This window comes from Schistocerca nitens, chromosome 3 (assembly GCF_023898315.1).
Source record: "Schistocerca nitens isolate TAMUIC-IGC-003100 chromosome 3, iqSchNite1.1, whole genome shotgun sequence".
NCBI lineage: Eukaryota > Metazoa > Arthropoda > Insecta > Orthoptera > Acrididae > Schistocerca > Schistocerca nitens.
The window spans coordinates 224,336,446-224,357,626 of NC_064616.1; the positions used below are offsets into that span (position 1 = coordinate 224,336,446).

The following is a 21,181-nucleotide window of genomic DNA, read 5'->3' on the forward strand; positions in this document are numbered from 1 at the left end:
TGCTGTATGGTAAGTAATGTTGGACTTTAAACATCAATAATGATGAATTGGATCATCAGAGATGAAGATTATCCACTTTGTAGTGGGATATTCATTGGTGGACCGTAAAAGAAATACTAATATTAGAAAAGTTCTAACTGTTGAACCCATTGCAAATATAATTGTAAAATACTACCTGAACCATACATACCACATCCATTGTATGTCTAATGATGGGATGACTAAAGCTGCAATACAATATAACCTAACTGGCAAGAGGAATGTTGGACATACCTTGGAAGAGAGAGCATGAACAGTTCTGAAGCTAAACAGACCAAAAGGCCAAATCATTGAAGACAATGATGCTGATGATGAAATCAGATTTGCTCATTTACTCAATATATAATCAACAGTGTTGAAAGCCAACACTGAATGTACAGAATAGTAAAACAAAGTGTATGAGGCCAGTAGCTGCTACTTGTGGGCTTATATGGTGTCTCCAAGGAATTTCATAACTGATTGTTTCTGTATTGTTTCTATATGAGTTCAGAGTTTTGTTTAATTAGCTGCTGGAGGTGTGTCAGAGGTGAGCTGCTGACCCACAAAGTCCCAGCCATGTTCATTGGGCAATGTACCAGATGAAAGGATAGCTAGTGAAGAATTAGTATCTTCCATGCAGAGAAATTGGCTAGCTCTTATTGAAACATACACATGAATGTTTTCCCGATGTACACTGGTTTCCAGGATACGTTGAAAAATACTGTTGAGAATACTGCCATTTCAAACTAAGATGTAACCAGACACGTAATGTTATTCTCACACATTGTGTGTTCTCCACTGGTTTTTCAACCGATGGGTTCCCTAGCATTTGTCTTCATATGTTCAATTCTTATTACTGGGACTTAACAGTAACATAAGGTCAACCTCCAGTGACCTCATTGTTGACGTGAAAACAAGTCATAATCTTCCCTTGTTTGTAACTTGGGGTCTGATAAACCTAGTATTGTAGGTGTGTCTATTTATAATTATAAACTTTCTTCCATTTAGTCAATTATACAAGTTAACAGTAACAATAAGGGAACAGTAATTTTGCTAGTGAGAACATAACTGTTGACACTGGAGCAAGAGTGAACTGAGAATGTGATCAGAGAAAGAGAAAGTAAAATTTGGAATAGAAAAAAAAGTAACAGCTGACCAAGAATGGAGAACAGAGTTAAAGAAGAGAAAGTAAACTGCTGAAGGAATAATAATCTTCCTTCATTGATCCTTAATTTTAAGTACGTCTTTGACTGTGATCACTACTTTTCTATCACTTACCTGTGCCATTTATCTGACTCGTACATTAATACCTGGTTGAGGTAGACTATAAAATGAAATAATCAATTACAGTAAATCTGAATGTGTGACAAGCAGTCAGTTTCATATTCCTCCAGTATTTTCTAGCATATTATAGTTTTGGGTCATCTTTCATGAATAAATACAATAATTATTTCTAAAAATTGCATACTTCACTGAAATTTGAGGCAGTTTTTCTCTCTTCCTTGATTTTGGAAGTGAAGATAAACAGATACATAGATACACATCTCTCTTCTTTTTCTCACTTACTGTTGAGTGTGGCACCATCAGTGGGTTAAAAAAGTAAAAAAGAACTTGCACGCTCTTGGAGCTGATGGTTACTATTCTTTTGTATAAATCAGTAGATGCAATCATTTTCGTATGATATGATTCATTATATCGATTACTTTCCTTACTCGGTATTCTGCAGAAGGAAGATATGTTAGTGTTCAACATCATCTTAAGATCAAGGTCAGTGCAGACAAGACACTAACAGTGGAGACAAAGCACTAGCTTATTTCAAGAACTGTGAAGGAAGCAAGTTTCTGTAACCTTTATAAGCAGCCCTTCTGGTATTTACATAATATTAAATGCAGAACCAAGGGAAAACCTAAATTATGGTGTTCAGATGGAGATATGAACCCTGCTCCTTTTGAAGAGAGGGCTAGTACTTTAACCACTACACCATATGCAGTGATGCATATGCAGTTTATGCAGAATATTTCCTTTATGTTGGTTAAGGACTATTTATTAATATTATCATGATTGTAATACCAATCCATTCACATAAGAGCTAAGATTGCTTATTATCATACCATTACAACTACTCTGATGTGGTTCAGATTGGTAGTACCATAATTAGGGTTGGTACAAGGACATCATTTGGTGGCTCTCCCTCCCCCCTTTTCTCTCATATACTATCATCTGTGTGAGTTTTGCTATTAATTGTAATATGCACTGTGTACATACCTTGCACTTGGGTGCCCCTAGTGTCCCACTCATCTTGGTGCCCCAAGCAGCTGCTGCTAATTTTGATATGTCCTGTATAGAAATCTTACAACTGTGGATGCTGTGGCACCCCTCTCAGATTGGCGACCCAAGTGGGGGATTGTTTCTCTTCGGGATTAAACTGGCCCTGACCTTAATATATAGTGAACTATGTCTTTCAGACATTGAAAATACTAAATTATGAAATTTGCTATCACTGAATTTGCTTCTGGCACCATGCACTTGATTTCTTCCTGTTAGAAGTCTTAGAAAATAATCTTCATATTTGTTAATAGCAGCATTACTTGAGACTGAATTTATTTTCATGTATTGAGGTGTATAAATATTTGTTATTCCTCACTGCTGTTTTATCTCAGAATAAAAGGCAGTTTAATTACATGGAACAAGTTCAGTTAATATGTAAATTAAATAGTATAGTAAAAATGGTTTTATTTCGTTTTCTCAAATACAATATAATATTTGTGTCTCCACTTACATTATGACTAATGAAATAAGCAGCAAAAAGGTTTTGGGCAGCAGTAGAAAAAATATTTTACTTATTCAAAGCTGTAATACATACTAAGTCTTAAATATAGCGCCACAGTATGTTCTTGAACCTGAATGAAGTAGATCTGAGTTTAGAATTTGACAGTCAACAGCCATCACTTTTATTGATTCCAATCATTGTCTTTATCAACCTAATTGCCTGTATTTACTGGAATGCATTTAGAGCTACAAGAACGTGTTGGACAACCAGTCCTTTCATAATGCTGGAAATGCCTAGTATTTTACCAGAAGCTTCTTACCACATATGACCATTGATTGTTGTACTGTTTACTGGCATATCATGTGTACTATATTGTTACATTTTTGGAGGCTGATTAATTATTTAAATACTTCATCTTACTAATTCTCAATCTGTTCATTAGCTTAGATTTTTATGGTACAACCCTCTGTTTCAGAGTGTGATACGGATATGTTTCCATGAACGCCGTTTACAATACATGGAACGAGAACAGATGGCTGCGTGGCAGGCATCAAGGCCAGGAGATCGTATAGTTGAAGTAGATATTCCACTATCATATGGAATTTTCAAAGTGGAGCAAGACAGTACACTGTGCAACACAGTTGAATTCTTATGGGACCCTACGAAAGAAGTAGGAGTCTATATCAAGGTGAGAGACAAATTTGTACACATTTAGAAAACACATACAAATGTTTCCAAAATGAAAATTGATCTAGCATTTGAAACTGTTTAAAAAATACTGCCTCATTCTCCCTTTACATGTTCAGGAGCAGCTGTACTCAGGCATGTTTATGTTGGGTTACTAAGATGACAAATAAGAAAAACTCCTTTTGCATTACCCGAAGTGTAACATCAGCATTACTGTCAAGTGATTATGTATGTTATAATTTGTTAATGCTAAAGGAAATTCAGATTGGATATTGGAAGGGCTTAGATAAACTTTTGTGCAGTACCAGTAAAAGGCTACTCTTAGTGCTGCAACAGGTAGTTTGGAACAGACACAGATGGTATCTGCAGAGGTAGTGAGCAGAAAAGCCTTAAAAAGAATAAAGGTTCTTTTTTTCTTTTAATCTGGAACCGTAGACGAGATTTACTCAGTGTGTAATTTCAGAATAAACTCCTTCCTTTCCACTCTCTCTCCCACCCAACCCCATGTGATGATTACCTATACACTGTTTTTATGCCTTTGATAGAGATATGTTTTTATTCATACTATGAGCAAACAATTATTCCAGTGTTTGTACAATCTCAGAGATAGTAGCAGATAGTTCAGTTAGATGTGGATGGTACACCATGAACCATTTGTCCATATAAGATGCAACTTTACATCAGATGGATTCAAAACATGATTCTTCCTGTTGCCCTTGATATTAGTTGACCATACTTTTTCTAGAGGGAGCAGTTTTCTTCTCAGTTGCCAATTTTTTCACTGAGAAATTTTGCCAGCTCCTATCTATATTAGTGAAGTTTCTGCTTTGCTTGGCTGTCCGTTGTGTAGAAACACACAGAAATGTTCTTTAGAAGCTGCTTTTCCAAAGTCAGCCAGAATTTTGGAAAATTTTACCTCTGTGGTTCTTGAATCAATATATGCCACCTAGCCAGTAGAATGCAATCTGGTATAACGCTTGACATGTCTCGTCACTAATGGATTTGAATGCTGATCGTGCATGCCATCTCCACTCCCTCCTTGGTTATAATCTTTACAGGAAATAGATTTGAGCTTTATTGTTCTACTTCCATGTCCTCAATACACACTGACCTGTTCCGATGTGTTTACAGCTGGTGGACATTTCCCTTATCATTCCACTTCATGCCAAGAACATTATTGGCAGGCGCAAATGTAAATTCCTCCTCATTCAGGGAAGCTGCACTGAACTAAATTAACATACTTGTCTTATTGTTCTTTGTTGGTGTTGCAGTGTAAACAGCATAGAATGTTTGCATTTGTCAGTTGATTCAAAAACTTTCAGCATGTTTTATAGTGTACAACATTCTGTTTTCATTTTGTCAAAAATGTTACTGTGTGTGTGTCACTTTCTGAACTATTTATCACATTTTTCTCTGCCTTGATAACCAACAGAGGACATTCCTTTCTGTGTTTTTTTAAAGGCAAATTCTGTCGGCTTCTGCTTTGTATGTATGGAATATTATGTAGGAGGCAAAGCATGGCCTAAACATGTTTACACTGGCATTTAGGTTCCATTTAATAAACATAGACTCAGTGTTATTTAGTGGTGCAACTACACTAAAGCTACAGATTGGCTGTAAAGCAGTGCACTATTCAAGAGCCATATTAAATCATTGAAGCACTGTGATGACTATACCTTCATTGCATTCCAATAAGAGGAACTTCAGTGATGGTTGTACATGTCATTGTAGGTGATCATTGTGTAAAATAGAGAGAACATGACATGTAGAGGTTGGCAGAGAGCTTAAGCATTTCTTTTTAACATTCTCAGTACACCTTAAAAATGGGAAATAAATCATATCAACACTATTGCAGACAAGGCAGTTGTGATACATCTCATCTTATAACACAAAAAGAGGCGTAGACACTGATTATACAATAAGAGCAAGACAGTTCAGTAACAAAGAAATGCTGAAACACAATTGAATATCTACTGAGCAGCCTGCTTCTTTATGACAAATAGGCAAATACGTTGAAGATAACCACTCCTACAAATAGTGATGATTGAGTTCTCCAGTTACACAGGACTCAGGATGGCATGGGGAAATGGGTATCTATCAACTACTTTGCTAGCTAGCTTTTGTAGCAAGATTTCTCACTAGTGTGTCATCCCATTAAATCATGAGATTGACAATTGACATTTGAAAAATGGTTACTCCCAATCTTTGCAAGGCTTAAGCTATAAGCTACACTTCAGTTACTTTATTGGATGATTACATAAATTACAGTGCACAGGCGACCACTCTGACATTGATAATTTTAAAGGTATAGAGCAAGAAAGGCTATTGTTGAGGAACAAAATTGTCCTGTAGCATATTTCAGGTGACATCATCATGGAAAGTACTACATAAAATATTTGATAAAGTATGACTCATGAATTATAATTACAGTTGCAGGAATAGGAGGAGATTCATAAAAGGGGATCTCGAGACACAACAAGAGGTACAGAAAAGAAAAAGATTTACTGAACAACTGAAAAGAGGTGTGTGGCCCACAGTACATGAAACAATGAACTAAATGTAATGTAAGATGAGCACTAGATAAAAAAATATTTATAATTTCTCACTGAACAGAAACACCAGTATGAGAAACTGAACATTTCAAACTGTAAGTAGATTGAGATAAGGGTATGCCATCTCATATATGTTACTGAAACTCAACTTAGAGTTGATTGGAGTCAGTTTTAACAGTGGAAACTGACTTTTGGGGTACAGACGTTACTAGACTTGCTTACTTGGATGATGTAGCAGTAATAAGCAACTCCAGGATAGACATAATCAGAATGACACAAAACTATCATCAAACTGCTGTCACAACAAGACTGTATATTAGTGGATAGAAGACTGTGTACCTGTGATAAATATGAAAAACCCAATTAAAGCACTCCTGGAAGCAGATGGATTAACCTTCAGGAGAACTGACCACTTTGCATACTCAAGGATTCTCTTTAGTGAGGACAATAGAACAGATATGGAAATAGACGCATGTCGAGCAGCTGCTAACTGAACACTTCACAATTAAATCAAAAACCTAAAGAAAAGAACTTGGCAGAAACTTTGAAATACACTTATATTAATCTATTATAGGTGTGATATTACCATATGGATGTGAAACTGTAACAATTAGGAAAAAGAGGAAAAGCTATTAACATTTGAAAATAAAATAGTAACAAAATATTTGCATTTATGATTGATGAAGATACCAAGGACTGGAGGAGTGGAAAACTATGAAAAACTATGAGAGTATCATGAACACCATAATGCCATTCCAGTGCTAAAGAAAAAGAGGTTATGCTGGGCTTGTTATATGGTAGGAATTTTATAGGATAGAGAACCTACTATAGCATTACCTAGAAAAGGAATATGAGGATTTGAAAGACAAAGAAGTATATGAGAAACAATATCCAGATGACATAACAAGATGAATATCAACACAGAATTGACAACCAAAACATAAGACAGAAAAAAAATGAACAACACTTGAGCAGGTATATGACTGATAAGGACCACACAATATAAAGGAAAAGAAAGAAGATAGTACTTGGGTATTTCACTTTTCACTCAAAGTAACAGAGCAGGAAACTCCACTCTATAGTGAGATTTTGTATTCTGAAAGATATTCTGAGCAGAATGTTTGAGAGAAGAGACAATTGTGTGAACAAAATGTTGTAAGTGTGCAGAGTATAATGAAGTGAGATCACTCGAGTTTAGTAAATGGGTGGGTGGGTGGGTGGGTGGGTGGGTGGGTGGGTGGGTGGGTGGGTGGGTGGGTGGGGACAAAACAGTGAGGTTATTGGACCTATTGGATTAGAGGAGGATGGAGAAGGAAATCGGTCATGCACTTTCAAAGGACCCAGCCTGGCATTTGTCTGAAGTAATTTGGAGAAATCACAGAAAACCTAAATCAGTACGGCCAGATGTGGGTTTGAACTGTCGTCCTCCTGAATGTGAGTCCAATGTGCTAAAAATTGCACCACCTCGTTCGGTATCTAAGTGGGATGCTAACAACTGCTTATTCGCTTTTTCCAGTGTAAATACTGTCCTAGCCTTGTTGATGGATTTACCAACTTCAGTAACCATCATCACCGTCTTTATACTGACACTATCGATAAGGTCAGACCTGTTTGTAGCTACGAGATCTAAAATATTTTCATTGTGTGTGGGCAGTTTTCAGAAAATGTGTTCTGAAGTACTTCACAAGACTGTCTATTGTACAACCTGTAGTGAATCCACAGAGATCATCCCTGTCTATACTCAGTAGATTAAAATCGCCTCCAGCTAATACTGCATAATCTGGATATTTCCACAATACTGAGGGTGGACTTTCCTTGAATGGCTCTACAACTGTTGTGGGGAATCATGTGGCTAGTAAAAAATCTGATAATTAACTTGAGTTGACCTAGGTCTGCTACTCAAATCTTGATAACTTCATGGTCACACTCAGTTTTGACCTCGATAGACACAATATTTTTGTCAACATCAATGAGCACTTCCCTTCCTATGACATCTAATCTGTCTTTTTGATATATGCTCCATGACTCACTAAATATTTTGGAGCTTTTACTTTGGGTTTCAGCCAGCTCCCAGTTACGAGAGTAATTTGAGCGTGACAACTTTCCTGGAGGACAATAACTGAAGGAACTTTATGAATATTTCAACAATTTACTGTTAAGGTTTTTACAGTCAAAGTGTGTGGATTTTGTACATGATCTGATTTCACTCTCTATGCATCGACTGGTGAGCATTCATCAGAGGCCCTCAAGCTACTGCGTAACCTAAAAAAAAACCATGTGCACTCCGCAAGTACTCTATCAGTGTTGCTGCTTCCTTTGTGTAGTGCACCCCTGACCTATCAAAGGGTATCCTACAGTTCTTCACTCCATAACGTAGGTCAAGGCATTTGCAGCCCACACCTTCACAGAATCGGTTGAGCCTTTGATTGAGATCCTCAGCTTGGTGTCAAACCAAAGGACCCCGATCAATTCTAGGAAAGATACTGAAAATTTTGAGCTTTGCTTGAACCCCATGTGTGAGGCCAGCAGGCTTCAGCACTTCTGCTAGCAGTCTGTACAAACCAAAGATGGTCTCAGAGCCCAAGCAACAGACATAATTGGTGCTGATGTGAGACACAAGCTACAAGTGACTGTGCACTACAGACATGACAGCCACAAGCAGAAGTTCTCTCTCTGTGGTTTCTAAACAGAACAGAGTGCTCCTCTATCATGTATTCTATAGACTGTGGTCCATGCATAAGATGCCAAGAGAAAATCTTGAGAGTTTGTTGGATCCTTGTATATATAAATTTTCTTAAACTGTAATACAATGACACATCCAGTATTGAGGGAGGTGGTGCAGTGGTTAGCACACTGGACTCATATTCGAAAGGACGATGGATCAAATCCACCTTCAGCCATCCAGATTTAGGTTTTCTATGATTTTCGCACATTGTTCTGGGTAAATGCTAAGATGGTTTCTTTGAATTGGAGGTGGCTGATTTCCTTCCTCATTCTTTCGTAATCTGAGCTTGTGCTCCAACTCTAATTGCCTCACTGTTAGTGGGATGTTAAACCCTAATCTTCCTCCACATGAGGAAGGAAATTTTGTTTCTAATTTTTATGATTCCCTAAAGCACTACACACGCAATGTTATCACACTAGACTCAAATTTGGGAGAAGGATACTCTAAATCCATGTCTGGAAATCTAGATTCCCCCCCCCCCCCCTAAATCACTTCATGCAAATGCCAGGATGGTATCTTAATGTATCTATCTTTCCTTTCTTTCTTTCTTTCTTTCCTTCCTTCCTTCTTTCCTTCCTTCCTTCCTTCCTTCCTTCCTTCCTTCCGTTCTCCCTCTAAAATGCTGCAGTTTTTGAATGGTTTCTTTGAATGGCTGTCACTCATTCCTTCCCCCATCATAACACCTTGTAATTTATCTTAGGTTGCAGTTAAGTTTAACTCTCAACTAGGTCTTCTCTTCAAGATCTACGTGGAAAGTATGGAGAGGAACTAGTGGCAGATTAAAGATTGGAATCAGTCTACATCTACATCCACATCCACATCCACATCAACACTCCGCAAGCCACCTGACGGTGTGTGGTGGAGGGTACTTCGAGTACCTCTATTGTTTCTCCCTTCTGTTCCAGTCTCATATTGTTCGTGGAAAGAAAGATTGTCAGTATGCCTCTGTGTGGGCTCTAATCTCTCTGATTTTATCCTCATGGTCTCTTCGCGAGATATACGTAGGAGGGAGCAATATACTGCTTGACTCCTCGGTGAAGGTATGTTCTCGAAACTTCAACAAAAGCCCGTACTGAGCTACTGAGCGTCTCTCCTGCAGAGTCTTCCACTGGAGTTTATCATCTCGGTAACGCTTTCACGATTACTAAATGATCCTGTAACGAAGTGCCCTGCTCTCCGTTGGATCTTCTCTCTCTCTTCTATCAACCCTATCTGGTACGGATCCCACACTGGTGAGCAATATTCAAGCAGTGGGTGAAAAAGTGGACTGTAACCTACTTCCTGTGTTTTCGGATTGCATATCCTTAGGATTCTTCCAATGAATCTAATTCTGGCATTCGCTTTACCAATGATCAACTTTATATGATCATTCCGTTTTAAACCACTCCTAATACCTACTCCCAGATAATTCATGAAATTAACTGCTTCCAGTTGCTGACCTGCTATATTGTAGCTAAATGATAAAGGATCTTTCTTTCTATGTATTCACAGCACATTACACTTGTCTACATTGAGATTCAATTGCCATTCCCTGCACCATGCGTCAATTAGTTGCAGATCCTCCTGCATTTCAATACAATTTTCCATTGTAACAACCTCTCTATATACTACAGCATCATCCGCAAAAAGCCTTAGTGAACTTCCGATGTTATCCACAAGGTCATTTATGTATATTGTGAATAGCAACGGTCCTACGACACTCCCCTGCGGCACACCTGAAATCACTCTTACTTCGGAAGACTTCTCTCCATTGAGAATGACATGCTGCGTTCTGTTATCTAGGACCTCTTCAATCCAATCACACAAATGGTCGGACAGTCCATATGCTCTTACTGTGTTCATTAAACGACTGTGGGGAACTGTATCGAACGCCTTGCGGAAGTCAAGAAACACGGCATCTACCTGGGAACCCGTGTCTATGGCCCTCTGAGTCTCGTGGACGAATAGTGCGAGCTGGGTTTCACATGATCGTCTTTTTCGAAACCCATGCTGATTCCTACAGAGTAGATTTCTAGTCTCCAGAAAAGTCATTATACTCGAACATAATATGTGTTCCAAAATTCTACAACTGATCGATGTTAGAGATATAGGTCTCTATAGTTCTGCACATCTGTTTGACGTCCCTTCTTGAAAACGGGGAAGACCTGTGCCTTTTTCCAATCCTTTGGAATGCTACACTCTTCTAGAGACCTACGGTACACCGCTGCAAGAAGAGGGGCAAGTTCCTTTGCGTACTCTGTGTAAAATCGAACTGGTATCCCATCAGGTCCAGCGGCCTTTCCTCTTTTGAGCGATTTTAATTGTTTCTCTATCCCTCTGTCGTCTATATCGATATCTACCATTTTGTCATCTGTGCGACAATCTAGAGAAGGAACTACAGGTCAGTCTTCTTCTGTGAAACAGCTTTGGAAAAAGACATTTAGTATTTCGGCCATTAGTCTGTCATCCTCTGTTTCAGTACCGTTTTGGCCACAGTGTGTCTGGACATTTTGTTTTGATTCACCTACCGCTTTGACGTAAGAACAAAATTTCTTAAGATTTTCTGCCAAGTCAGTACATAGAACTTTACTTTCGAATTCATTGAATGCCTCTCGCATAGCCCTCCTCACACTACATTTCGCTTCGCGTAATTTTGTCTGCAAGGCTTTGGCTATGTTCATGTTTGCTGTGAAGTTCCCTTTGCTTCTGCAGCAGTTTCCTAACTCGGTTGTTGTATCACGGTGGCTCTTTTCCATCTCTTATGATCTTGCTTGGCACATATTCATCTAATGCATATCGTACGATGGTTTTGAACTTCGTCCACTGATCCTCAACACTATCTGCACTTGAGATAAAACTTTTGTGTTGAGCCGTCAGGTACTCTGCAATCTGCTTTTTGTCACTTTTGCTAAACAGAAAAATCTTCCTACCTTTTTTAATATTTCTATTTACGGCTGAAATCATCGATGCAGTAACCGCTTTATGATCGTTGATTCCCTGTTCTGCGTTAACTGTTTCAAATAGTTCAGGTCTGTTTGTCACCAGAAGGTCTAATATGTTATCGCCACGAGTCGGTTCTCTGTTTAACTGCTCAAGGTAGCTTTCAGATAAGGCACTTAAAAAAATGTTTGAGTCTCCCAGTCTATATGTGACAAATTAAAATCTCCTCCCAGAACTATAACATGGTCGGGAAATCTACTCGAAATATTTTCCAAATTTTCCTTCCGGTGCTCTGCCACAACAGCTGCTGAGCCAGGGGGCGTATAGAGACATCCAATTACCATGTTTGAGCCTGCTTTAACCGTGACGTTCACCCAAATTATTTCACATTTGGGATCTCCGTCAATTTCCTTCTATACTATTGCATTTTTTATCACTATAAACACCCCCTTCACTGTCCAGCCTCTCTCTGCAGTATACATCCCAATCTGAGTTTAGAATTTCATTACTGTTTACATCTGGTTTCAGCCAACTTTCTGTCCCTAGTACTACGTGGGCATTGTGACCGTTCATTAATGAGAGCAGTTCTTGGACCTTTCTAAAGATGCTCCTGCATTTTACTATTACCACATTAATATTGTTATATCATGTTGCACTTTGCCTACTACTACCTTGTCACATCTCAGGAGGCATCTTGCTAGGCCTAGGGAGGGAATTCTCTAACCTCAAAAACCCACACGTGCACTCCACACATACTCCGCTACCCTTGTAGCCGCTTCCTGCGTGTAGTGCATGGCTGACCTATTCAGGGGGACCCTACATTCCTCCACCCGATAGCGGAGCTCGAGAAATTTGCACCCCAGATCTCCGCAGAATCGTCTGAGCATCTGGTTTAAGCCTTCTACTCGGCTCCAAACCAGAGGACCACGATCGGTTCTGGGAATGATACTACAAATAGCTCAGCTTCCACCCTGCGAGTGAGGCTCTCCGTCTTCACCAACTCTGCCAACCACCTGTATGAACTGAGGATGACCTCTGAACCCAGACGGCAGGAGTCATTGGTGCCGGCATGAGCAACAAGTTGCAATCGGGTGCACTCAGTGGTCTATTGCCGCCAGCAGGGCCTCGTCCACATCTTGGATGAGACCCCCCGGGAAACAGACAGACAGTGAACACTGGCCTTCTCCCCTGACCTTTCCGCTATTTCCCTAAGAGGCTCCATCACTCCCCTAACGTTGGAGCTCCCAATCACTAATAATCCCCTTCCCCCATGTGCCTGCTCGGACCTTGCTGAAGGAGCAGTCACATGTCCACTCACATGCAGAGCGGGCGGTGCCACATGGCCAGCCTCCACATTGACCCTCTGCCTTATGCACCACGAACGCCGCTGAACCCGCCACTCCCCTTGGGGAGAGGGTGGCACAACCGCGCGCGGTACCTGCGAAGATGTCTCGACAGCAGGGACCATGGGTGAAGCATGTAACACCTGGGGTGTACCATGCGATGCACCAGACTCCCCACTGCACTCGTAGGCAGCAGCCTGAAGACGGCTGACCGCGGCCACCAACACGTTCAGCTGTTCGCGAACAGTGGCCAGCTCCTCCTGTGTCCGTACACAGCAGTCACACATCCTATCCATCCTAAGAAATCAATTTACTGTAGAGAGTTAATCAACTTTTAACTAGACTGCTAATTAATTAAAGGTGGCTGATAACTGACTAAACTGTGGTTACTAGACACTTCTTGTTGAAAACAATGAAAATAAGCACTACCTGTCTCTGGACTGTATTGAAAACAAACACTAGCACTCCTGGCACTACAGCTGACTAAAGGGACTCTCTCTGACTGTATTCAAAACAAACCCGAAATCTATGGACCACTATTACTAGTACTCGAAAATTAAAGCTTCCTAAAAGCAAAAACACATGGAAGAAGAAGTGACAAGTAAGAAAAATACAGTTAATACTTAAATTAACGTAGCTCGTTGCACAGGAGATACGAAGCAGATGTCAGTCTGTAAGACATGGTGGTCTGCTCCCTGTAAAAGGAAAGTATCATGGTGCAAGTCCCAATCTGGCACACTGTTTCAACTAGTAATTTTGTTTGTCCACTAACCATTTATTGTTTTAATCATATTTCTCTTTACACACTTGGCTAACCTAAAAATCTGTAACTGTCCAAGAGCGTTCTGATACATCCTCAAAGGCAGTCTGGGCTCTACCATTAAACCAAGAGAAGTAGTGTAATGGTAAAATGGCTTAAGGAAAAGGCTGGGACAATTCCTTTGAAAATGGCACTGTTGATTTCCTTCCTGCCATCCTAGCTTGTGCAGCATCTGTAGTGACCTCACCATTCATAGGACAATCAGCCTTAAAATCTTCCCTTTTGTACCATTAAATCTGTTAATGTCACAAGCCCTGTAATGATCTTTACCACATGCATATACCTTATAATGGATTTCGCCTTCCCTTTCATCATCATTGCAGCTGTACACAGTCTGTTTGCTCTCATTTATTTATGTATTCATCCTTAGGCTATTTAGTACAACAGTATCAGACATTACAGATACAGCTCAGAAATAACATATACGTATATTAAAATATAAGCAGAGGAGGATAGGATTAGGCAAGCATAGGGCAGGTAGTTGGCCATGGCGTTACCAATGGAACCACCTCAGCATACACACTGGACAGGAAAGAAACTATGCTCCTCCCAGTGCATTAGCACTGGCATAACCACCTTGCTCAGGACATGATTGGAAGGAAAATCACAAATACATTGTCTACAATGAGGTTGCACCATGCACAAGAAGTAAATCAGTGATATACACTGATGAGCCAAAACATTATGACCACCTGCTTAATAGTTTGTTCGTCTGTCTTTGGAACAAAATACAGCACTGATTCTGCATTGCAGGGATGAGACAGTTTGTTGGTAGGTTTGTGGCATTAAATGCCTATGCGCACGTCATGTAATTCGCATAAATAATGGGCAGCTGATTTGCGTATATGGTGATGGTGCCTGATAGTGACCCAGATGGGTTCCATAGGATTTACATTAGGCAGATTTGGTCCCTGAGACATCAACATGAGTTCAGTGTAATGCTCCTCAAACCACTGTAGCACAATTCTCGCTCCAAGACATGGGCAATTGTACTGCTGTAAGACAACATCGCCATCAGGTGAGACATCAAGCATGAAGGGATGCAGGTGGTTTGTAGCTGCCAGCGTGTCTTTGAGTACTACCACAGGTCCCATGCAAGCACAGATGAATGTCTTCCATAGCATAATACTGCTCCCACCACCCTGCGTCCATGGTGTGCTGCCTGTTTTGAGCCACTGTTCACCTTCATGTTGCTCTTTTGGCAGAGATGCCACAGGTCAGCATGTATCCTACTTCACCGAGAAGACAAGTCTCTGAAATCCACATTCTGTGAAGAGTCGTGGACGTCTAACCATTTAGCACCTAGTGGCAGTTTCTCTGTCGTCCTACATGTTTCAGCAGATGCTCGTGACAGTTGCACATGAACATTCGATTAGATTCGCTATTTTTTAAATACATGTTGACAGACTCTGTGTAATAATAATCTGCCCAGTGTCAGTCACTTACCTCAATGGATTTCCCCATTTGTGGCCCATATCTTTGCTAGGGTGATCCCCCATCCAAGTCTGCTCCGCTTACATACTTTTGTTTCCACGTCACATGCCCACAGTGCCACTAGGTAGCATGCAGTGTCACAATGGGCAGTAGTCAAAAAGTTTTGGTAACTAGAACATGAAATTTTGATATAAAACATGTGTGAAAAAATGAAAGCACATAAATACATAACACAACACTACAGAAAAATGTAACACATGGAAAATCTGCCGCCCGCATCTCGTGGTCGTGCGGTAGCGTTCTCGCTTCCCACGCCCGGGTTCCCGGGTTCGATTCCCGGCGGGGTCAGGGATTTTCTCTGCCTCGTGATGGCTGGGTGTTGTGTGCTGTCCTTAGGTTAGTTAGGTTTAAGTAGTTCTAAGTTCTAGGGGACTTATGACCACAGCAGTTGAGTCCCATAGTGCTCAGAGCCATTTGAACCATTTTTGGAAAATCTGCCAACACTATATCCATCACAAGTAGCTGGCACCAGATCACTTCTGAGGTGGTGTAGTGCACTGCATCTGAATCAGAGGAAACAGAAAACCAACAGCAGAAACATTCTTTTGCAGACAAACATGGCATAAATGGAACATCTGTTACCAGAATCAAAAGAACTCAATAATAAATAAGGGCCTAGTATTTCTGTAAGCTAACATATTCATTTACATTGTAGAAACACTTCTCAACAAAAACCGATTTTAACTCTCCTCTAAAATCTGTTGCCTAAGAGTTTAGTTAAATGATGCTCCCATTTTGTGTTGATTTCTAAAAGTTTTGTGCTTTGTACCATTTCTAACTCATTTCTACTCACTACCAGTTGGAGATCTTGGTTTTAATTCATCTTTCCAAACTGAATATAACTTGTTTTCTTCACATTAAGGGTCAGCTGGTTGGCACTGAATCATAAATGCAAGGACTTGAGAATTTGATTGGTTATTGTTAACAGAGATTTCTTAAAATCACTCCTTATTACACTCTTCAAATATGATCTTAGCTGCACTTTCTGATTATGTGATTCATATAAATAAGGAACAGAAGGGGTCTAACATATTACCCTGTGGTATACATATTTTGGCTTACTTGGCATCAGATACTACTCTGATTTTATGATTAAAATTATCTGATGTGAGTTCCTAAACCCATGATTATTTTGTAAATAAGGTTGAAACCACTTGTTTTCTATTCCTTTTATACCAGTTGCTTCCAATACCAAAAACTTCAGAAAGATCTAAATTGACTCCTACACTAGCATTATTGTTATCAAAGTTCCTATTTCATCTGTGTAACACAGTAGTGATGTTTCTGTACTTCTATCTGTTTGAAAGCCATGTTGATTATTATTCAGTAGACTGGTCATTTGAGCACTTGGTGTATCATTGTTTCATCATTCTCTCAATTACTTTAGAGGAGGGATATACAGGCTGCGGCCCATGGATCACATGCATCCCGCCACTAAACTGATGGCAGCCCACCTGTCACCATTGGTTCTCACAATTTTTTTATTAAAATATTTTATGTCATTTCTAGATTTCTTTATGCTTTCCTTTACTGCTTCCTCAAAGTTGTAGTGTCAGTAATGACTCACACATTCCTACAGTTCTCCAGAACATAAACTGACCTTCCCCAAGGATGGCTTTTACCAGTCTTCCCATACCTAGGTAAATAATAATTTGTTAATAGTTTGCAACTATATGTTATGGAACTGATGCTTTCAGTCAAAACAGTTGTTTTGGAAATGCCTTCCTGAGAAAGAGAAATTCGTTGACATCAACTGAAGTAGTTATTATGTCCATTTTCCTAATTACAAGAAAGTGTTAGAGAAGTTAAAAGCCAACTTTAAGATTACATACCGTGAAAAAGTTGGTAACATGATTTCAACCTTAAAGGTTTGCTTCACTGAGTTTTATTAGGTGAACCCATTCCTAAATTTATTTAGCGACCCTTGTTCCATTTTGCCTGAAAATGCACCAAAGGCTGTGCAGCCTGAACTCTTAGAGGTGCAAAATGATGAGACACTGAAAATTAAATTTGATGAAACAAATCTGTTGAGTTTCTATTGTTGTGTCAATAGAAACAATTGTAAGTTATTAGTAGATAATGCATTAAAATACACTAGCCTCTTTGAGTCATCTTAGACTATTGAAGGGTGTTTCTAAAATGAAAGTAAAAAAGGACAGGACTAGCAGAGTGGGTCATAAGCAACTACCACATGGTAAAACGTGTCTTTATTCCTTAGTGTTTGGCACTAGGTATTATTTAACAGTGTTGCACACCACTGGGAAGGCAGACATACAACCTGCCATCAGAGTTGAAATGATAGCAGGTATTCCAGGTGGACAACACCATGGCGTTTCTTGCAGCACGTGCTGGGACACAAATGCAATGTGTTGGACAGTGCAAATGCCTGTTTGATATGATGATGCGTAGACGGCAGCACCTGTGCACATTGTAGATTCTGGTTCATTTTGTGTCAACAAACGGGGACAGTCCTGTGTTTGTTAGTGTGTGGAGTGGACATGAAATGGAGCAGTTTTCTCGAGAGGAAAGGGCAGACGTGCATTGTGTTTATGGAGTGGTGGACAGAAATGCTCTCACTGCTCAGTGGATGTACATTAATTGGTTTCCAAATTGTTAAATGCCAGATCCATACATGTTTACTACTATCCAAAGGTCGCTATGACAGACAGCTGCATTTTAGTTGAGTTGTCCACTGACAACGTATCATAGTGGCACATGTGCATTTGAGGCCTACTGTGAACCCTGATGCATTCATTTTGTGATACAGGTGCAAAGGCTGGACAGTCACAGTCGTTAAAGCACAGTGCATACATCAGAGTTTGAAGAAGAGGTGTTAACACTGCTATAAAACATGCCCGCAACAAGCTCATGGATTGTTGCTCAAGAAGTGGGTGTAAGCTATTCTACAGTCTAGAGTGTGTGTGGAATGAAAATGATTTGCACCTTTACTGCTTACAGAAAGTTCAAATCCTTAATCCATAAGATTTTCCGCATCACATAGACTTTTGCCAGTGGTTTTTTGCAGAAATGTGCCATTCAACCTGCATTCCCACACTTTGTACATTTTACGGATGAGACATAATTTGCAAGGGAAGGTGTGTTCAACAGTCACAATCAACATGTGTGGGCAAGGGAAAATCCACGTGGCACCTTTGTTCATGGTCACCTAGCGTGCTTCGCAATCAATGTTTGGGCTGATTTGGTAGTCAATAATCTGACTGGTATATACCTTGGTCCATACTCTGATGACTGAACATTAGCAGATACTTAATCTTTTTAAGGGAAACACTGCCATAGTTATTGGAATACATCCCACTCAATGTGAGACAGCACATGTGGTACCAACAAGACAGTGAATCTGTGCATTTCTCTCATGTGGTGCAAAATCGTTAGGTTGAGACCTTATGGTGAGAACTGGATAGGGTGCAGTGGGTTGGTGGCAGCGTATGAACATTCCCCCAACTTGATGCTTCTTAATCTTTTCATCTGGGGACATCTGAAATCTGTTGTTGAAACACCTATTGAGATGGTTGAAGAGCTGATAGTGTGAATTACGACAGTCTCTGATGTAATCTTCACTTTGCGAGAGGCATTTGAAAGAGTGCAACACACTCTCAGGCATCGCTGCGTGGCATGCATTCAAGCAGAAGGATGTAACTCAATCAGTTCTTGTAACTGTTTGCAAATAAAGATCATGAAATACCAACCCTACCTCTCTTTTTGCCTTGATGTCACAAAAAAATTGAAAATGTTGCTCTGCGAACCTGCTACAATGTTGATTTGGGTGGCAGGTTGTATGCCTACCTTCCTGGTGGCACACAATACTGTTAAATGATGCCTAGTATCAAATTGGGTTGCTATGTGAAAGTTGCTCACTCTACCAACCCTCTCATTTTTACATTCATTTTAGAAACATGTTGTATATGTTGACAACCTCTGACGCTGGTAACATTCCCCAGATGATTCAACCTTCCTCTAAGGACGTCATAGACTAGCAACCCCATTGAACATGGTCACACCCTTTTGAAGTGCAGTTCGACTGCAGTATTTGCTTCGGTTTACAGGGTGGAGCCACTAGGGACCATTCAAAACACATTCAATAAAATCTGAATGTGATCCACAGCAGTATAGGGTGCTTACGCTTTTTCAGCTTCCCTGTTTTGCACCCTCCAGTGGTATGATCTTTGAGGAATGTGGCATTGAACTCGTGTATGAATGAAACAGAAAAGAATCCATCTAAGACCCCCACCAGTTTGGCAACACCATGGGTGCCACCCATCTACCTTTGTTGTTGTGCATTTTAAAAACTGACCTGTACAAAAAAGAACAGCCTGCAGGTAGGCTACACTGCTGATCTTGCACCTGCTAGTACGCATGTGGAATTGGAGGGCTGTCAAGGGATTGCCTGCCTGAATGCTCCTAGGACTTGGGCAATGGGAGACACTTGGACCATTTCAAAACACTGATCCTTTAATTTTGTTTGCTCAATGTGCAATACTTTCTGAGTTTAATACTGATAAAGTATTGCCATAGTCCGACTGGCACAGTAAATAATGACAACACAAACTCTTAGGTGTCAAATAACAACATAAAATAAAGCGGATAGAGATGTAGAATTTTGTATTGCAAGACTGACATATCCCTTCTGAAATATTAATAATAAATATTTGTAGAGTAATGAAACTATAAATACATGCATTTTTCATAACCTGTTGTAGACTGAAGAGAGCAAGCTTACAGTGCCAACAGTATATCTTTATTCTTTGTTGCAGGTTAACTGTATAAGCACTGAATTTACTCCAAAGAAGCATGGAGGAGAAAAAGGGGTTCCATTCCGTATTCAGGTAGAAACATACCTACATAATGAGGGTAAACTGAAGTGGCTTCATGCAGCAGCGTGTCAAATAAAAGTTTTCAAGGTAATTATTCCAGGATTAACTTTTTTCCTTTAGCTCAGAGTTATTGAAAACAAAGCAGAAATTTGTTTTTACAGCTTCACTGAAAGTAAGCACTATCCACATGACCATTTGAATGTCTGTCATTTCATTTTTGTAAAAACTGGTTCCATTAACTAAAAGAATAAGAAGCCATTGCAAAATGCATGACTTCAGCTTGAAAAACTGTGATGATAAATAGAGCAGTCACACATTTCAAGCATACTGTGATAATATCTTCTGGTAAACCTTCCGGGATGTAAGGTCGTGGTCCATGAAACTCTTCAGCTCCTAACGTTTCATCCAGAGCTGCTCTGGACATCGTCAGAGGGGTGTTTCTCCTCCGGTGAGTCTTGCCGAGTCGGCAAGACTCACCGGAGGAGAAACACCCCTCTGACGATGTCCAGCACAGCTCTGGACGAAACGTTAGGAGCTGAAGAGTTTCATGGACCACGACCTTACATCCCGGAAGGTTTACCAGAAGATATGTCATCTGGTCGTGAAAGCCTTCATACTAAGATACTGTGATAATGTTTCAGTTGCTACGACTCTTTCAGTAGTTTCTCTTGAAAAATCATTAAAATATCCCAAAGTATTTTCCTTTCTCTTCAGAGAATATATACAGTTTACTGTAACTTATATTCACATTTGGTTTCTTCCTTCAGAGCTTCCCTCTGGCTTTCAAACTCTAGTATCAAGTGAATTCACCATTTATGCAGCTTTGCTCATGAACCGTTCTGTTTGTTCTGTAAACAGTCTATACACATTGCCTGCATTGGATGATGTAGGAAAATTTACAAAACTGTGATTAATTCTTATGATCAGGACTCACATTCAACTTTGGGCATGATTACAGTTATGAAGATTTTTTTTGTTGATTTAAAAGGAATGGTGAAGCACAACAGAAGCAAGGGTCTAC

At 39.8% G+C, this 21,181-nt stretch overlaps 1 protein-coding gene across 4 annotated transcripts in view; it reads left to right on the forward strand.

Annotated features, from left to right (window-relative positions):
• LOC126248185 (transcription factor CP2) overlaps positions 1-21,181 on the forward strand; it is a 916,521-nt gene that overhangs the window by 741,558 nt on the left and 153,782 nt on the right. For all 4 annotated transcript variants that reach the window (XM_049948961.1, XM_049948963.1, XM_049948962.1 and 1 more), the window contains 2 exons: positions 3,264-3,476; positions 20,101-20,247. In XM_049948961.1, the coding sequence (XP_049804918.1) occupies positions 3,264-3,476; positions 20,101-20,247 (360 nt within the window). The remainder of the gene's footprint in view (positions 1-3,263; positions 3,477-20,100; positions 20,248-21,181) is intronic.